Source organism: Dreissena polymorpha, chromosome 6 (assembly GCF_020536995.1).
Source record: "Dreissena polymorpha isolate Duluth1 chromosome 6, UMN_Dpol_1.0, whole genome shotgun sequence".
NCBI lineage: Eukaryota > Metazoa > Mollusca > Bivalvia > Myida > Dreissenidae > Dreissena > Dreissena polymorpha.
Window position 1 is genome coordinate 82,551,571 of NC_068360.1, and position 16,313 is coordinate 82,567,883.

At 36.6% G+C, this 16,313-nt stretch overlaps 1 protein-coding gene across 1 annotated transcript in view; it reads left to right on the forward strand.

Moving 5' to 3' along the window:
• The window catches only part of LOC127833690 (uncharacterized), a 155,205-nt gene that overhangs the window by 23,750 nt on the left and 115,142 nt on the right, over nt 1-16,313 (forward strand). Inside the window, exon 5 of the mRNA XM_052359102.1 lies at nt 3,666-3,746. Within this exon, the coding sequence (XP_052215062.1) occupies nt 3,666-3,746 (81 nt within the window). The remainder of the gene's footprint in view (nt 1-3,665; nt 3,747-16,313) is intronic.

Consider the following 16,313-nt stretch of genomic DNA (forward strand, 5'->3'; position numbering starts at 1 on the left):
AAAGGGCGAGTGTACTGAAGGTTAGTCTAAGACTCCAAATAATCTAACAACAAAATGTTCCTTTGATATCACATAAACAACATGTCAGATATCAGACTGTTGCTTCCTTTTACTGTTTACCACCTCACAATTGTTTGGACCAAAGCCTTTACATATTAACTTTTAAACAAAACAAGTGTTTTTCATTGTCCCAAAACAGTAAACATGGAGTAGAAAAGGGTAAACATAATTGGTTTTATTTTACAATTACAATGCTGAATAGGTTACAGTTTCAGAGAAAGCTAAAACAATGAAAGCTGTTTCTTATCATGCAGTCCAGCACTTAGCTTTTGTAACATAAACCTTGAGATAAATGTGAGAAACAATGAGCCAGCTTGGTAATTGGATGAAATTGATAGGCTTTGTGAGGTAGTCATGTAAATCATGTAGACAATTAATTCGCTCTTTGAACCATGTTCTGGGAAAACGGGGCTTAATGCATGTGAGTTAGGTAGCATCCCAGATTAGCCAGTGAAATCTGCACAAGCTAATCTGGGACAATACTTTCTGCCTATCTCGATTTTTGTTTTCTAAGAGACCGGCGTAAACCAAAAATTCCATAAAGGCGGACATCACAGGCTAATCTGAGAAGACATACGAACATGCATTAAGCCCAGTTCTTCCAAAACAATATCATAATGATATGCAAATGCCAGAAACAATGAAGCAGCTTTGTATTTGGATGAAATTGATCTGCTTTATGGGGCAGTTATGTAAATCATGTGGAAAATTTGCTAATTGATGTGATAACCATCTCAATTCGGTTGCTTGGCAGTTTTGTTGGATTATGGAACATTTATGATAGTCTTAGGTTACATTATGTTTGACTGTTGTGCTTAAAAAAATCACAATATGTGTGTTTCATATTTGGTGTTATTCATGCTTATTTAAAACTTTAATATCGCGTTTAGATACTGGCTACTATACTGCTTTATGTCTGGGATTTTCAAGGCCACTAGCAGGCCTGGGTATCAGCTGACAAAATCTGGTGACCCTCACTTACTTTGTAGTTGCAGCAAGTATCATGCTTTCAATAGTTACTTTTAAGAACATAAATTATGTAGTTTTCTGCAAATCAATTATAAATACTGTAAAATCTGTTGTAAACGCTACTGCGCAAACAGCATAAAACCAGAACAGCCTGCGAGTAACTGGCAGTCTGTTCAGGTTGTATGCTGTTTGCTGCTCATCAGAAACTAAGGGTTGGAAATGAGGCCTTTAAAAATTGAATATAGTAAGAAAAGTCTTTTATAAAATGTAACTTTCTAAGGGACTACAAATGCGTCAAAATACGTATCTAAGTGGTAAAGGGTTAACCCTTAAAGCGCTGGAGCTGAATTTTAAAGGCCTTTGCAAACAGTTTGGATCCAGATGAGACGCCACAGAACGTGGCGTCTCATCTGGATCCAAACTGTTTGCTATTCTGATAGTATTCTTTGAAAAAAAATGAAGAAAATGCTTATTTTAGAAATTCAGCAGACGACATTTTAGCAGAAGACAAATTTCCCAGCATGCAAAGGGTTAATTGTCATAGTTTTACCACACCTAATGTTGTATCAACCTACTCTCAAGAACACATCAAAGTGATTTACCACACCTAATGTTGTATCAACCTACTCTCAAGAACACATCACAGTGATTTACCACACCTAATGTTGTATCAACCTACTCTCAAGAACACATCACAGTGATTTACCACACCTAATGTTGTATCAACCTACTCTCAAGAACACATCACAGTGATTTACCACACCTAATGTTGTATCAACCTACTCTCAAGAACACATCACAGTGATTTACCACACCTAATGTTGTATCAACCTACTCTCAAGAACACATCACAGTGATTTACCACACCTAATGTTGTATCAACCTACTCTCAAGAACACATCACAGTGATTTACCACACCTAATGTTGTATCAACCTACTCTCAAGAACACATCACAGTGATTTACCACACCTAATGTTGTATCAACCTACTCTCAAGAACACATCACAGTGATTTACCACACCTAATGTTGTATCAACCTACTCTCAAGAACACATCACAGTGATTTACCACACCTAATGTTGTATCAACCTACTCTCAAGAACACATCAAAGTGATTTACCACACCTAATGTTGTATCAACCTACTCTCAAGAACACATCACAGTGATTTACAACACCTAATGTTGTATCAACCTACTCTCAAGAACACATCAAAGTGATTTACCACACCTAATGTTGTATCAACCTACTCTCAAGAACACATCACAGTGATTTACCACACCTAATGTTGTATCAACCTACTCTCAAGAACACATCAAAGTGAAATGTTGTGAGAAAAAACAAGCCATCATTAGCTTTACAGTATTGATTGCACAGTAAAGCTACCTTATATCAAAGGATCTAATTTGGCATGAAATGGCCAATTAAGGGAATAAAACTTCAAACTAGTCTGGTATGAAGAAGAAGCTGGTGCATTGGAATTTGTGATACTACTGTATACATTTGTTATGGTTAATTTCTGTGGCTTCTTGAATCTGTGCATTTTCCTACAATTGTGTTATATATTTCAAGGTAACTAAATGTATATTGTTGTTAGTATGTGCTGTCAAATCAAGTGACCTTTGTATTTTGATCATGTATACAAAAAATAGTATCTATTTTCTTTACATAATATTGTTTCAATTGAAAATCAACTGATAATTGGGCTTTTCTCATGTATGATAATAGAAAAAATAAGTAAATAAGTACTTAAAATAAAATTACTTAACTAAGTAAGAGTATTCTGATAAAGTAGTATCGCTTGAATTATAGATAAATTCAACATGATAAAAGCTGAACTTTTGCAGTCAGTAGTATGCAATTTTGCGTCATGCTCTTATCAATATGAGCCATGCTCTGGTAAAATGGGGCTTAACCCTTTGCATGCTGGGAAATTTGTCCTCTGCTTAAATGTCGTCTGCTGAATTTCTAAAATTAGCATTTTCTTCGATTTTTTTTCCAAGAATACTATCAGAATAGCAAACAGTTTAGATCCTGATGAGACGCCACGTTCTGTGGCGTCTCATGTGGATCCAAACTGTTTGCAAAGCCTTTAAAATTCGGTTCCCACACTGAAAGGGTTAACACATGCGTAAAGCAACGTCCCAGATTAGTTTGTGCAGTTTGTAAACAGTGCGAACTTCACAGGCTAATCTGGGAAAACACTTAACGATTTTATTGTTTTTTTGGTTTATTTAAAATCTTTTCTTAGAAAAAGTACAGTTTATGCCCTGCCAGGCTCATTTGTAGGTCACAGTGTTGTTATAGGTAATATGTTGTCTGGCTTGCAATCGGTAGGTCCAAGGATCAATCCCTGTTTGGGGAGCGTTCTTAAGAACTTTCCAAAGACACCAAGTACTGGTCCTTTCCTGGAGACAGACTCAAGAGTGTCACTAAAAGCCTACAAGATTTTATGGAATTTAGGAAAAAAAACTGCCTAACTATCATTAGCTTTTTTCTGTGACAAATCTTCTTCCATGTACAAATCGCCCCCTTGGCACAAAATAGTAACATGTGACATTGAGATTAAATGTCAAATGGTTCCTTTTTGCACCAATGGGGTGATTAATAACACAAGGTTTTGTTGTTTTTCCAGTCATGAGCTGGAAGTGCTGTTAGAAGACGGACGGACAGTGAGAAGAAACGCCAAGCGACTGTATATCTTCAAGGTCATTAAGTAAGTCAGTGTTTTTTTTGGTCAACTTGATTTCGCCCTATTCCCAAAGGTCAAAACGTGTATAGTTTTCCCAAATGACTGCTTTAAGTTCATAATTGAAGTTTTCTGAAAAAAAGCAATATTTAGTTAATTTCCCTATGCAGCTCCATGGGTTATCATCAATGTTTAAGTATTCAATTTAAAGTCAAGCAAGAAATGGAATACACAGATTTCCCTATTTTAGTCTTAATAATGTGATTTTTCCCAAATGGTGAAAAAAAACGCTCTAAGTCTTCAAGGTCACTGTGTAAGATTCAATGGCTAAACAGATCCATATCTTTGAGGTCATCATGCAGGTCATAAAGGTCAACTTGTAAATTTCAATGGCTTAGCAGCTGAATAACTTCAAGATTATTAAATAAGTTTAAAAGGTGAACATGTAAGTCTCAATTTCTGAGATGCTCAATATCATGTTCATTATCTTGGTTACAAAGGTCAACTTGTAAGTCTTATTTGGTAAGCAGCTCAATATCTTAAAGGTCATTATGTAGGTTACAAAGGTCAACTTGTAAGTCTTATTTGGTAAGCAGCTCAATATCTTAAAGGTCATTATGTAGATCACTAAGGTCGAATTGTATGTGCCAATGGCTAAGCAGCTCAATATCTTTGAGGTCATAATGTAGGTTACAAAGGTCAACTTGGAAGTCTGAATTGCTAAGCAGCTTATTATCTTAAAGGTCATTATGTAGGTCACAAAGGTCAACTTGAAGGTATCAATGGCTAAGAAGCTCAATGATTTTGAGGTCATTATGTAGGTAATGAAATAAATATGCAAGGTTTTAATGTAAGTGTAGATTGTTAAGCTATATCCTATAATGAGTCTGCAATTTTACTTGTAAGATAGTTGTGGATTCACACATCGAAATTGAATCCCTGCAAAGTTATTTACTACAGATATGATATTTTTCCATCACTGGAAACATTTTCTTTGGCAATATTTCTGATCAATTTCATAATATTTCAAGAGAATCATAAATAACGTGCTGGAAAATGTGTGTAACACTTGTTATAACGAGATGTTAGGTAATATGGATAAGTAGTTCATATAGACATTACGATAAGACAAGCATAATAATGCAAATTATCTCAGGTGTGCACATACTATTGGAAAGTACTCCAGTCTGGTAGAGATGTTTGTTGCAGACATTTATGTTACATCAGTTTACATGTTGTACATCATCAACATATAATGGGTATCTGCTTGTGTCTAATATTTGCTTTGGTAAATAATTTCTGAAGGATAAACAGTTCTACAGAGAGAGAGAATCAGCTATTGTGGTGGTGTTGTGTTTATAGCCCAGTCTGGACAATTAGTTTTGGGTTTAATAGAAGTGTAAACAGTCTGTCCAGCTGTGAAACTGGATACATAATTTAACAGGTAATCCATTTATATAAATAATAATGTTTTTGCTTCTGGATACAATTATGTATGCTATTCTTAAATGTGTAAATGTATATATATATCTATTAATTAGAAAAATATTCAAGCACTTTTCTTGATAAACACTTTGTAGTGAAATAAGGTCACATCCAACAGCCTTGCTGTTGGGCTAGCTCTTTAGCGACGTGGTTAAAGTGTCTGACTACCACTCTGGAGGTCGTGGGTTCAATCCCCGGCCTGAGCTCAGTATTTTCACATTAATGGCGAAGAGGCAAAAAAGAACTGTGAATGGGGAAAAGGATCTGAGCTGTATAATGGTTTCTGGGAGGGCCATGCGGATGCAAGACATGCTGTAGCGGGCGTGTCTGGGCTTTGAAACATTAAAAGGGGGAGGAGTGTAGTGAAATAAGGTCACTAAGGCTGTTGGGCTAGCTCTTTAGCGACGTGGTTAAAGTGTCTGGCTACCACTCTGGAGGTCGTGGGTTCAATCCCCGGCCTGAGCTCAGTATTTTCACATTAATGGCGAAGAGGCAAAAAAGAACTGTGAATGGGGAAAAGGATCTGAGCTGTATAATGGTTTCTGGGAGGGCCATGCGGATGCAAGACATGCTGTAGCGGGCGTGTCTGGGCTTTGAAACATTAAAAGGGGGAGGAGTGTAGTGAAATAAGGTCACTAAGGCTGTTGGGCTAGCTCTTTAGCGACGTGGTTAAAGTGTCTGACTACCACTCTGGAGGTCGTGGGTTCAATCCCTGGCTTGAGCTAAGTATTTTCACATTAACTTTCTGCTTGTATGGTATTTTTTAGTGTAAAGCCAACCTCTTCTTATTGTAAATCCCGTTGAGGGGAAAAGTGTCATCCCAGATCAGCCTGTGTAGACTGCACAGGCTTCTTTGGGATAAGACTTTAGGCAGGTGCACAAAGCCATTTTTCCCAAAGCAAGATGTATATTATTGTGCTTATAATCTCTGAATACACATAAGCAGTTTTCTGAAATGTAATGGCATTAACTCTTTACCTCTTGAATACGTATTTTGATGTTTTTTAGTCCCTTAGAAAATTATATTTAAATGAAATACCTTTCTTACTACATTCGAGTTTAAAGGCTTTTTTATCAAACCTTAGATACTGATGAGCAGTAAACAGCATAAACCTGAACAGACTGCAAGTTACTCGCAGGCTGTTCTGCATTATGCTGTTTGCACATAGCAATTTTTACTTTGCTTCTGGGTGGGAAAGAATTAATTAGAAAGATATTCAAGCACTTATCTGGAAACACATGTTAACATAGTCATACATTTTTTGCCAATAAACAATAATTTGGAAATCTAATGCATATTAATGTAAACCATCACAGTGACTAGGAGTAGTTTTTTCGACAATTAACATGCTTTCTTTACATAATCTTGAGCAGGTTTTTCAATATATGTATCCCGGAAAAAGCAGCTTTTTGGAAAACCCCACTAATCTGCTGGTACAAATAAACATAACCCATTTATAATCCTTTCAAAATCACACATTATTTAAAAAAGCTATCACTGGTTGATTTAATGGACCAGCGTTGTTTGTACCGGGGTGATTAGTGGGTTTTTCTAAACTGTGCTATTCCAGAATCAGTCTATGACAAAGTGACCTTCCATTTACCAAAAACCATCATCTGTTTGTAAAACTGTAGGGTAAGATAATTATAAGGAGAATTTATTCTGCCTTGCTATATGAGCTGGGATTTTCTGACTGGGTTACAAAACCTCATGTGATCTGTCACATGGTAAGTCTTATTAGGAAGAATTGGTTGTAAAATCACATTTGATGTGTCACAGGATTATGGAATTAGTTGGAATTCTGATAAATGTAGGTTGTCTAAAATTGTTGTTACTTATAAGAAAAACCTGAGTGTCCAAAAAAAAAGAGGGTGTCCAAAAAAATATGGTGTCTAAAAGCATGTTCATTTTCTGAAAACGATAGTTGACGATGCGAACAGCATCGTCCAAGGTATCATAACCATGATTTTTGTTTTCACAATGGCGACCTATGTAAAAGACCGAGCCAGTCCGATTGAGATAACTCGATTTTTCAGTTACTTCCCTTTTGCATTCGCCACTGTGTAGGAGATTGCTCGTCATTGATAACATTCTCCCAGCAGAGTTGTCGTTCGTGTTTCAACATTCAACAATGGCCGCCACCATGAGAGTCTCGATTCAAAACTTTCTTACTGCATAAATTGGCTTGTTTAGCTATTAAGTAGAAGCTGTCATTTAGGATATATGAATTATTTATTCACTAAAAAATAATGATATAAATATACTGATTGCGCTTATAATAATCTGAGAACTATAGCCAGGTCAATTAAGGACTAAAAATACAATTGTGTTTCCTGATTTCATGAAGAAATGACCATGCATGTACTAGATTTCAAATTCAAGGCCCTGGTGTTACACATTGGTAGCATTACCGTTAAACTGTTACTAGGCTTATGAAATTAGTTTTTATTGAACTATCTAAGGAAATCTAAATCAGGCACTGATTTTTCTTGTTTTAATACAGTCATAGATCAGTTGTAGCTTCTGGGTAATGACCAATTTTTGCTTACTTGTCACACCCTTAAAACTTTCCACACGTCTATAATAGCAAATCTGGATTTAGGTGATCTTCAATGGTACATTTAAACTTTAGCTCTGTTACAAGAGTGCTGGTAAAGTCCAGTCACATATTTAAATCTAGGCCATGTCAAAATCAAAGTGTCAAAGACAAATGAAAGATGCATTCATTAATTATTGTCCAGTTGTTTACTATTGCTGTAAGTTTTTATATAATATGACTGATGAACATCATGTGAGAGAAAATTCACATAATCATTGTATATCAGGTTTGGCAGCCTTTTAGATAACAAAGTATGCTAGTTTTCAATGTCCCAGGAACATGCCCGACCGGTCGTGTGTACTTTGGGCGGGATTATATGTTCTATATCAATAAACTGCGTTTTAAAGAAGCTTTTCAAAGATGCAAAAAAGCCATATATTTTACCTTTGACCTTGAAGGATGACCTTGACCTTTCACCACTCAAAATGTGCAGCTCCATGACATACACATGCATGCCGAATATGGAGTTGCTATCTTCAATATTGCAAAATTTGGCCTTTGACCTTGACCTTGAAGGATGACCTTGACCTTTCACCAATCAATATGTGCAGCTCTATGAGATGCGCATGCACGCCAATATTCAAAAAGTTATGGCCAATGTTAAAGTTTTTGGACAGACAGACAGACGCTTTATATTTGACATTTGACCTTGAAGGATGACCTTCACCTTCACCTATCACAACTAAAAATGTGCAGCTCCATGAGATGCACATGTATGCCAAATATCAAGTTGCTATGTTCAATATTAAAAAAGTTATGGCCATTAAAGTTTTCGGACGGACGGACAGACTGACACACTGACTGACTGACTGACAGTTCAACTGATATAGGCCACCCTACCGGGGGCATAAAATAATTGTTAATAGTTTGATACCACAAAATGAAAGTGAAAGTAGAACTGTCAAAAATGACAACATGTCAATGTGTTGTTTTTGCTGGCACGAGAGGGCGATTACACTCAATGTGTTCACATTTTGACCATAGGCTTTGTCAATGACCTTTATAGTATGGGTAGCTTTGATATTATTTATTGATATCATGTAACTGCATGATTGTGTATATGTTTACAATACACAAAGCATAAATAATGATATAAATATACTGATTGAGCTTACAATAATCTGAGAACTATAGCCAGGTCAATTAAGGACTTAAAATACAATTGTGTTTCCTGATTTCATGAAGAAATGACCATGCATGTACTAGATTTCAAATTCAAGGCCCTGGTGTGACACATTGGTAGCATTACCGTTAAACTGTTACTAGGCTTATGAAATTTGTTTTTATTGAACTATCTAAGGAAATCTAAATCAGGCACTGATTTTTCTTGTTTTAATACAGTCATAGATCAGTTGTAGCCTCTGGGTAATGACCAATTTTTGCTTACTTGTCACACCCTTAAAACTTTCCACACGTCTATAATAGCAAATCTGGATTTAGGTGATCTTCAATGGTACATTTAAACTTTAGCTCTGTTACAAGAGTGCTGGTAAAGTCCAGTCACATATTTAAATCTAGGCCATGTCAAAATCAAAGTGTCAAAGACAAATGAAAGATGCGTTCATTAATTATTGTCCAGTTGTTTACTATTGCTGTAAGTTTTTATATAATATGACTGATGAACATCATGTGAGAGAAAATTCACATAATCATTGTATATCAGGTTTGGCAGCCTTTTAGATAACAAAGTATGCTAGTTTTCAATGTCCCAGGAACATGCCCGACCGGTCGTGTGTACTTTGGGCGGGATTATATGTTCTATATCAATAAACTGCGTTTTAAATAAGCTTTTCAAAGATGCAAACAAAGCAGGGGGCATTGTGTTTCACAAACACAGCTCTTGTTTAATATATTTTCTGCACATTAAAAAAAAAAACTTACAACAATACACGATTTTCTTTGTTAATTAAATCATTCCTGACAGACTTGTGTACATATTTCGCTTACATTTTGACGTGCGTAGGTAGGACCGCATTTACCGCTTCCGAAATGTGTATTCATACTATTGCCTTCGAGGAACTTATCTGATGTTTGACAGAAAGGGCCGAAAATGTGCTAGTGTGGGTCAAGTTCCCCACAGGTACTACTTTCCCGTTCCCCCAATTTTTTTTCAGTACCTAAAATTTTTCGTACCCAATTTTTTTTTCGTACCCAATTTTTTTTTCATCCCCAATTTTTTGTTCGTACCCAGTTTTTTTTCGGTCACAATTTTTTTGTTCCCAAATATTTTTTCGTACCCAAATTTGTTTTCATACTGAAATTTTTTTCGCAAAATTGTTGTACCAAATTTTTTTTTCGTACCAACATACACAATTGTGGTGATTGTGGTGATGTAGATAAACTTAACTTGATGCTTTTATATCCATCCTCTCAAAAGAATCGTCACACCAGGACTGTCAGTACTTTGATTTTGATATTTATTGTCTGCTACTTGTGTATATTTTATTGTTAACAAGTTTTAACCCTTTGCATGCTGGGAAATTTGTCGTCTGCTAAAATGTCTTCTGCTGAATTTCTAAAATAAGCATTTTCTACCATTTTTTTCAAAGAATATTATCAGAATACACTGTAACTCCAATATAGCGCGGTCTATGGGGTCCAAGCTGCAAAACAGCGTTATAACAGATCCGCGTTATAAGTTTTGAGCTCATTTACTGCAGGGCGCTATAAAAAAACAGGTATAGAATAGCCTATAATATAGGTCATGTATATTGCCATGCTGTGTTGACGCAAATACATGCATATAAACCGAATCGTAGCGATAACAGTATACATACCGCTTTTCTTATGTAAACATTTATCCAATAATCCAATAAAATTGCAACATCACTTAAAAAATAATAATCTTGAACATTAATGACGATATATGTTTAAGAAATTCGTTAACACAAAGGGTTAAATATGAGCCTTGCTCTGGGTTTAATGTGGTCTGCACTGGCTAATCAAGGAGAGCCTTGCTCTGGGTTTAATGTGGTCTGCACTGGCTAATCAAGGAGAGCCTTGCTCTGGGTTTAATGTGGTCTGCACTGGCTAATCAAGGAGAGCCTTGCTCTGGGTTTAATGTGGTCTGCACTGGCTAATCAAGGAGAGCCTTGCTCTGGGTTTAATGTGGTCTGCACTGGCTAATCAAGGACTACACTTTCATATTTTTTTTGTTGAAAGGAAGTTTAGTTTTAGCATAAATCCTGTTTAGGCAAAAAGTATTCTCACCTAGGTGACTGGTTCAATCCCTGTTTCTGAAAGCATGTGAGTTTCCTTGGTTACACAATACCGGAAAGGTGTGGTTTCCTCCATGTACTCTGATTCCCACACACACACAACACAAGACCACATACAAATTTAAAATATCTTTCAGTAAAAAACAAATGGCTGGAAATTTCATCTATAATTCAATCTTTGTCCCGTGTGTCAAATAGTTGGAACACACTTCCAGTCCTCACATAACGCAGTCTCAGGCACGGAAGGACATCATAAACTTCCGATTACACACACAAAGTGTGTAGGTGAACTATCGTAGTCATTCTATATTCAGCATCATGCAGTGTGCATCTTGTGTAGGTAAACTATTGTAGTCATTCTATATTCAGCATCATGCAGTGTGCATCCTGTGTAGGTGAACTATTGTAGTCATACTATATTCAGCATCATGCAGTGTGCATCCTGTGACAGTGTTAATCATGCAGTGTGCATCCTGTAACAGTGTTAATCATGCAGTGTGCATCCTGTAACAGTGTTAATCATGCAGTGTGCATCCTGTAACAGTGTTAATCATGCAGTGTGCATCCTGTAACAGTGTTAATCATGCAGTGTGCATCCTGTAACAGTGTTAATCATGCAGTGTGCATCCTGTAACAGTGTTAATCATGCAGTGTGCATCCTGTAACAGTATTAATCATGCAGTGTGCATCCTGTAACAGTGTTAATCATGCAGTGTGCATCCTGTAACAGTGTTAATCATGCAGTGTGCATCCTGTAACAGTGTTAATCATGCAGTGTGCATCCTGTAACAGTGTTAATCATGCAGTGTGCATCCTGTAACAGTGTTAATCATGCAGTGTGCATCCTGTGACAGTGTTAATCATGCAGTGTGCATCCTGTAACAGTGTTAATCATGCAGTGTGCATCCTGTAACAGTGTTAATCATGCAGTGTGCATCCTGTAACAGTGTTAATCATGCAGTGTGCATCCTGTAACAGTGTTAATCATGCAGTGTGCATCCTGTAACAGTGTTAATCATGCAGTGTGCATCCTGTAACAGTGTTAATCATGCAGTGTGCATCCTGTAACAGTGTTAATCATGCAGTGTGCATCCTGTGACAGTGTTAATCATGCAGTGTGCATCCTGTAACAGTGTTAATCATGCAGTGTGCATCCTGTGACAGTGTTAATCATGCAGTGTGCATCCTGTAACAGTGTTAATCATGCAGTGTGCATCCTGTGACAGTGTTAATCATGCAGTGTGCATCCTGTGACAGTGTTAATCATGCAGTGTGCATCCTGTAACAGTGTTAATCATGCAGTGTGCATCCTGTAACAGTGTTAATCATGCAGTGTGCATCCTGTAACAGTGTTAATCATGCAGTGTGCATCCTGTGACAGTGTTAATCATGCAGTGTGCATCCTGTAACAGTGTTAATCATGCAGTGTGCATCCTGTGACAGTGTTAATCATGCAGTGTGCATCCTGTGACAGTGTTAATCATGCAGTGTGCATCCTGTGACAGTGTTAATCATGCAGTGTGCATCCTGTAACAGTGTTAATCATGCAGTGTGCATCCTGTAACAGTGTTAATCATGCAGTGTGCATCCTGTGACAGTTTTAATCATGCAGTGTGCATCCTGTAACAGTGTTAATCATGCAGTGTGCATCCTGTGACAGTGTTAATCATGCAGTGTGCATCCTGTGACAGTGTTAATCATGCAGTGTGCATCATGTAACAGTGTTAATCATGCAGTGTGCATCCTGTGACAGTGTTAATCATGCAGTGTGCATCCTGTGACAGTGTTAATCATGCAGTGTGCATCCTGTAACAGTGTTAATCATGCAGTGTGCATCCTGTAACAGTGTTAATCATGCAGTGTGCATCCTGTGACAGTGTTAATCATGCAGTGTGCATCCTGTAACAGTGTTAATCATGCAGTGTGCATCCTGTAACAGTGTTAATCATGCAGTGTGCATCCAGTGACAGTGTTAATCATGCAGTGTGCATCCTGTGACAGTGTTAATCATGCAGTGTGCATCCTGTAACAGTGTTAATCATGCAGTGTGCATCCTGTGACAGTGTTATCTACATTAGCTTGTTGCCTAGAGGCAAAAGTTTTGACTGTTACCAAAATGAAACTTGGATACAATATTTTATATTTAAAATACCACCCAGCAAACATATGACGTTGAATAGACATTGAAAAGACGTTGTACCATGACGTTGAATGACCGTTGAATTTTGGTTGTAAATGAAAGTTTTTTAGACGTAATTTTATGACGTTGATTCAACGTCATGTTACAACCAAAATTCAACCATTTTTCAACCAAAATCCAACCATTCTTCAACCACTTTGCACTCAAAATTCAACCACTTTGCACTCAAAATTCAACCACTTTGCAACGTTAAAATGTATGGTTCGCTTAACGTTCCCGAAACGTTGCGGAAAAACGTTATCATTTAACCTAAAACGAACCTAAATCTAATTTTCATATTTAGGTTGAAAACCAACACATCTTTATTATACACAAGTTTATTGCATGAATGTAATTTATACAAATACATATTATCAGATTGTTGTTCTTTTTTGTCTTGAATCCGGATCTGTTCGGGTGTCTTCCCAGTTGTCCTGTTCTTTTTTTTAATAAAACGGAGAAAAAAATGACAAGACATACATGTACCCGCGTGAATAACACCGAGAAAACACACATATATGCGTCATCTTGAACATACACATATATGAAACCAAATTTTCTATCATACATGGAAAAATTATCAAGCATTACATCTTTTTTAATAATGTATTTTATGACTGTATCAATTCATAACTTTATAAATTTGAAATTAACCTACAAGATCAATATTATCATGTCATGACCAACAAACACTTTTTAGCTCATCTATTTATTGAGAAAAAAAATGAGCTATTGTCATCACCTTGGCGTCGGTGTCGGCGTTGGCGTTGGCGTCGGCGTCGGCGTTGGCGTCGGCGTTGGCATCCGGTTAAGTTTTGCGTTTAGGTCCACTTTTCTCATAAAGTATCAATGCTATTGCATTTAAACTTGGTACACTTACTAACTATCATGAGGGGACTGGGCAGGCAAAGTTAGATAACTCTGGCGTGCATTTTAATAGAATTATGTGCCCTTTTTATACTTAGAAAATTGAAAATTTTGGTTAAGTTTTGTGTTTAGGTCCATTTTATTCCTTAAGTATCAAAGCTATTGCTTTCATACTTGCAACACTTACTAACTATCATAAGGGGACTGTGCAGGCAAAGTTATGTAACTCTGACTGGCATTTTGACAGAATTATGTGCCCTTTTTATACTTAGAAAATTGAAAATTTGGTTAAGTTTTGTGTTTTGGTCCACTTTACCCCTAAAGTATCATAGATATTGCTTTCATACTTGGAACACTCGCAAACTATCATAAGGGGACAGTAAAAGGACAAGTTGCATAACTCTGGTATTCATTTTTACGGAATTATGGCCCTTTTTTGACTTAGTAACTGTGAATATATGGTTAAATTGTGTGTTTCGATCCACTTTACTTCTAAAGTATCAAGGCTATTGCTTTCAAACTTCAAATACTTCATGCTATCATGCGGGTACTGTACCTGGCAAGTTGAATTTTACCTTGACCATTGAATGACCTTGACTCTCAAGGTCAAATTATTAAATTTTGCTAAAATTGCCATAACTTCTTTATTTATGATTAGATTTGATTGATACTTTGACAAAAGTACTCTTACCTGACATACCACAATAGACTCCACCAAAACCATCCCCCGTGCCCTCCCCCCCCCCCCCCCCCCCCGAATCCCCCCCGAATTTTTTTCTTTTAAGATCATCTTACAAATGACCACTACACCCTCACACTATACCCCCCCCCCCCCCACCCCACCCCCCAATTTTTTTGTTTGAAACGGTTACAAAACACAAAAAATTATTCCCCCGAATTTTTTTTTTCACATTTTTTTTCCGCATTTTTGGAAGATATGATGTAATAAATTTCCATACCCCCACACTATACACCCCTCTTTACTCCACCCCTCCCTCCTTTGTGATTGAAATTGAGAGTCCCTTCGCCTTTAAAAATAAAATAGATGATCGTCTGCACCCGCAAGGCGGTGCTCTTGTTATAAACTACATTTACATATTTATGTATTTCAATTTTAGAATTCAATAAAATTAATAATTGAGGTTAAGATAAAATTTTGCATTTTATTTCTTTTTCAATTAACTGCGAATTCGGATTATCGGTGTTCAAAATAAAGGTGTTTAAGTTTACATATTTATTTTTCGCATAATACTGTAAAACCATTAAATTTTGTGTGGTACGAATTTTCGTGGATTTCATTGGTCCGCTGAACCACGAATTCAAGTACCAACGATTATTTATACATTTGTAATTCAAAATCGGTCATTTCCGAATGTCATGTCGGGCAATCGTGCTATAGTAGTAGGACGTGTCTGAACTGTTCCCGTTTCCAACCATTCTGAAAGAGATTTGATTGAGCTATGCTAGTTAATACTATATGTTGTTTTCTTGATAAGTGTTTGGGTAATAATACTTTTAAAATCAGGCACAGTATTTAAACCGTACATCAACGATTGTTCTCTTTTACGTGACGTCGTCAAATTAACAGTTTGCAGATTTATCACATATGTCAATTGGTGCAAATTAAAGTTAAAAGAGACATAACGGTTTTCACACGTGTATTTTGGGGACCTTATTACTCAATTTTTACTACTAGGGGATCGATTGCGCTGAGAATTGCAAATATTGTCAAAACATCATTGAAGGCAATTAGCGAGCGGGGACCCACAAGTGCGCCGCTTTGTCTCTCTTATTGCTCTTTTCAACAATAATCTGCAACACTTTCATGCTTCAGTGCACATTAACCTCAAGTCTTGCTGTCAGCACAGATCAGCAGATTGTGCTTTGTTATTACTCTTGTTGTTTAATAAAAGTTTAATTATTATGACGGTCAGTCTTCCCCAAAAATGTGAAATCCACGAAATTACGTGTCAACGAATAAGTTGTTTTTTATTAAACCACGAAATTTCATACAGACGAATTTCTATACGTTTACAGTAACATTTGTTTTCAAGAATGTTTTCACCAACAAATTGCTACCAAAAATGTCTTAAGTGAACGTAGTATATTCGAAAGTGGTACGAAGTCTCCATGGTACGAGTTTCCCCATAATTCTGAATTTGAATTTAAAGCAAGTGCATAATGATATAAATTTTAATATTACAAACTGAAATAACAATAAAAACCTACCTCGCAAACTCATGTT